The 2,611-nt window shown below is 56.2% G+C and overlaps 1 protein-coding gene across 2 annotated transcripts in view; it reads right to left on the bottom strand.

Annotated features, from left to right (window-relative positions):
• The window catches only part of LOC116543859 (proline dehydrogenase 1, mitochondrial-like), a 20,689-nt gene extending 18,369 nt beyond the window's left edge, over window positions 1-2,320 (bottom strand). Inside the window, exons 1-2 of one of the 2 annotated variants that reach the window (XM_032269802.1) lie at window positions 2,012-2,320; window positions 803-1,011 (exon numbers count right to left, since the gene is read on the bottom strand). In XM_032269802.1, coding sequence (XP_032125693.1) covers window positions 803-1,011; window positions 2,012-2,239 — 437 coding nt within the window. In that variant the 5' untranslated portion in view covers window positions 2,240-2,320. The remainder of the gene's footprint in view (window positions 1-802; window positions 1,012-2,011) is intronic. The other variant, XM_032269803.1, reaches the window with a different exon arrangement.
• Between the last annotated feature and the right edge of the window lie 291 nt (window positions 2,321-2,611).

Here is a 2,611-nt window from a genome sequence, read left to right as displayed (position 1 = left end):
ATGAAATTGAAATTACTGTGGCTGTCCTAAGCCAGAATGAAGCCGCTGTGGCAGAGAAGGTGTGGTCCAAGGCTGAGAGTCTGCGCTATCCGGCTGTTTACACAAGCGTTTGCTGACCTGATGGAGGAGGCTCCGCTACAGCCTCTCCTCTGCAGGGATTCCTGACCCACAGGCAGGTCCCACTGCCTGACCCTTGAAGGGCCCCAGCCTGCCCTGCAGGTGTGGAACCTCCCAGGCCTGGCCCTTGTCCCAGTGTCAGTGGAGAACGGAAGTGAAGCCAGGAGCAGTGTGGCAGGCCAGCCCAGAGTCTGCTCCTAGAGGTCACTAACCTGATACAGAGCCTCTTCACGGGACAGTACGTGTAGAGGGCGGTTGGTACCACCCTGACCCACCCTCCTGGGCATCAAGGCAGGACAACAAGACCATGTTGCCTCTGCTTCTTGGAGCAGTGCCTGGTTCACAGGAGATCAGGCAAGACCAACCATTCTTTGCAAAGTGCTTGGTTCATGCGCTGGTGCCTCTGCCCCGCCAAGCAGTGGGCTAGATAAGGCCAAGGGCCATTCTGTGCTCAGCCTCCTCAGGCCTCACACACACCAGGCCTCCCATGAAAGCCCAGAGCTGCCATCCGCATGAAGCAAAAATGCAAGAACTCCAGGCAGAACCCAGGAGGGTCGTCGGTGTTTGGGCTGACCAAGCTCTCCTAGCCTTGGCCTCCGCCCAGCAGCTGGACACGCCCCAGCTGCTCCCACTGGGTGCTCCAGGGTCATCATCAGAGCACCCGCAGACACCCAGCAGGCCTTACTCCATCTCCCTGTGCTCAGCCTCCTCGGAGCCCAGGTCCTCCTCCACTCCGTAGTCCAGGATGGTGCCAACGCCGAAGGCCTTGTTGTGCCGGATCAAGGGCTGGATGGACTCCTGGTCCTCACCGGCTACAAAGTGCCCATAGAAGGTCATCTTCATCAGCTTGTTGAATAGCCTCTCACCTAGAAGTTTCCTGGCAACATACAGCAGCTGAAAGGCAAAGGGAAGCCACTGTCCTGGGCTGCCTGAATTTCCCTTCCCCAGCAGGGCACTTCTCTCATCCCCAACCACAACACGTAACCCCAGCCATGGGGCCTCGATATGTTGACTGGGCTTTCAGTGTTGATTTCATGGTGAAGACCACCCGAAGCTGCCTGCTTCTCCACTCTGTCTATCACTCCAGTTCCCATCCAGGACAGAGAGACCACAGGAGGTGCTGCCTGCTCGCCTGAGCACACTGTTCCCACCTGGACTCTGACCCTTCAGGGGCCCACTCATGGATCACTCAGCAGCACAAAGTGGGTGCCTGACAACCACTTGGCAGATAAAAAGGAGAATGGCCGGCCTCCCAGGGGACAGCAGCGGGCATTTTGAGGCCATCCTCTGTATCCGCACCTTGGCAGTTCTGCTGGGGAAGAGGAGAATCTAACCTGACTTTCTAGTACTTGAGTGCCCAGATTTTTCAATGTTTTGTTTTCTCTTATCCAAAGTCCCTAAAACAGTGTGACTGACACGCAGGTAGCCCCAAATGGATGCTAAACAACAAATGTGTGAAACTCAGGCTGGGTCTGCGCCCAGCTCGAGGAAGGCATGCCCTGGCAACAAGGACAATGAGCTAGGTGACCGTCCACAGGGCTTGTGAGATGACGCCCGCCCCGTAACCCATGGGCTCTTCAGGGTCATCTGGGGCTGACCAGCCACTCTGACAGACATGCCCCTGAGGAAGACACTGCCCAGGAACTGCTCAGCTGTCTCCTCCAATCACATTTTGCCACATCGCTCATTCGGATGTCCCAAGCTGCCATGCACTAAGCACCTTTTATGGACTGGAAACCACCAAAGGAAACCAACCAGAATCTCACAACCTGGTGGTAAGGGAACCCCAAAGGGAAAGGAGGGACTCTGCTATGACTCAGGACAAGGGGATGGGGCAGTGCCTGCAGGGTAGACCATGGGTATTTACTAACCTAGATCCAGGAGTGGGGCTTACCAAGGTGAGGAGATGGCATGGAGAACTGGGGGAGCTCCAGCACAGGGGAGAGCCAGGGCAGGAAGGACAGGGACAACGAGAGGCTGCTGGGAGAGGAGGGCTGAGTGCGATGCTCAGAAGCACATCTCCGCCCTGTGTCTGCCGCCCCTGCCAATCAGCCCCAACACAAGAAGAGTCTGGATTTCTCAAACCCGATGGATACTTGAACTCCGTTTTTGTGGGGAGCATCTCTTGAGACCATAATTTCAGGAACTTCTAGTCTAAGCAGAAGCATTAGCGAGTCAAACACTGTTACCCGCAAGCCAGCCCTGAGCACCCACACTCAGGCCCACAGGCAGGCATGGCCCACCCCCACCCCACCTTACCCTCAACATTGGTGCCCCATGGAGACACCGCCTGACCGTCACCCCTGGGCACACCATGGGCAGCTCCAAGGACCAGGGTTTCCCAGGCAATCACCCCTGCTTTCCTGCATCCTCCACGCAGAATCTGACTTTACTGCATTTTGTTATTTTATAAAGAGGATTAGAAACTGGAAAACCAGCATGCCGACATCTGAGACGCAATGTTCTCTGTCTCTCACTGAGCCTGAGCTTGGCC

Source organism: Sapajus apella, unplaced genomic scaffold (assembly GCF_009761245.1).
Source record: "Sapajus apella isolate SASKATOON/1434 unplaced genomic scaffold, GSC_monkey_1.0 scaffold198, whole genome shotgun sequence".
Taxonomy (NCBI): Eukaryota; Metazoa; Chordata; class Mammalia; order Primates; family Cebidae; genus Sapajus; species Sapajus apella.
This window is presented reverse-complemented; position numbering and strand designations above follow the sequence as displayed.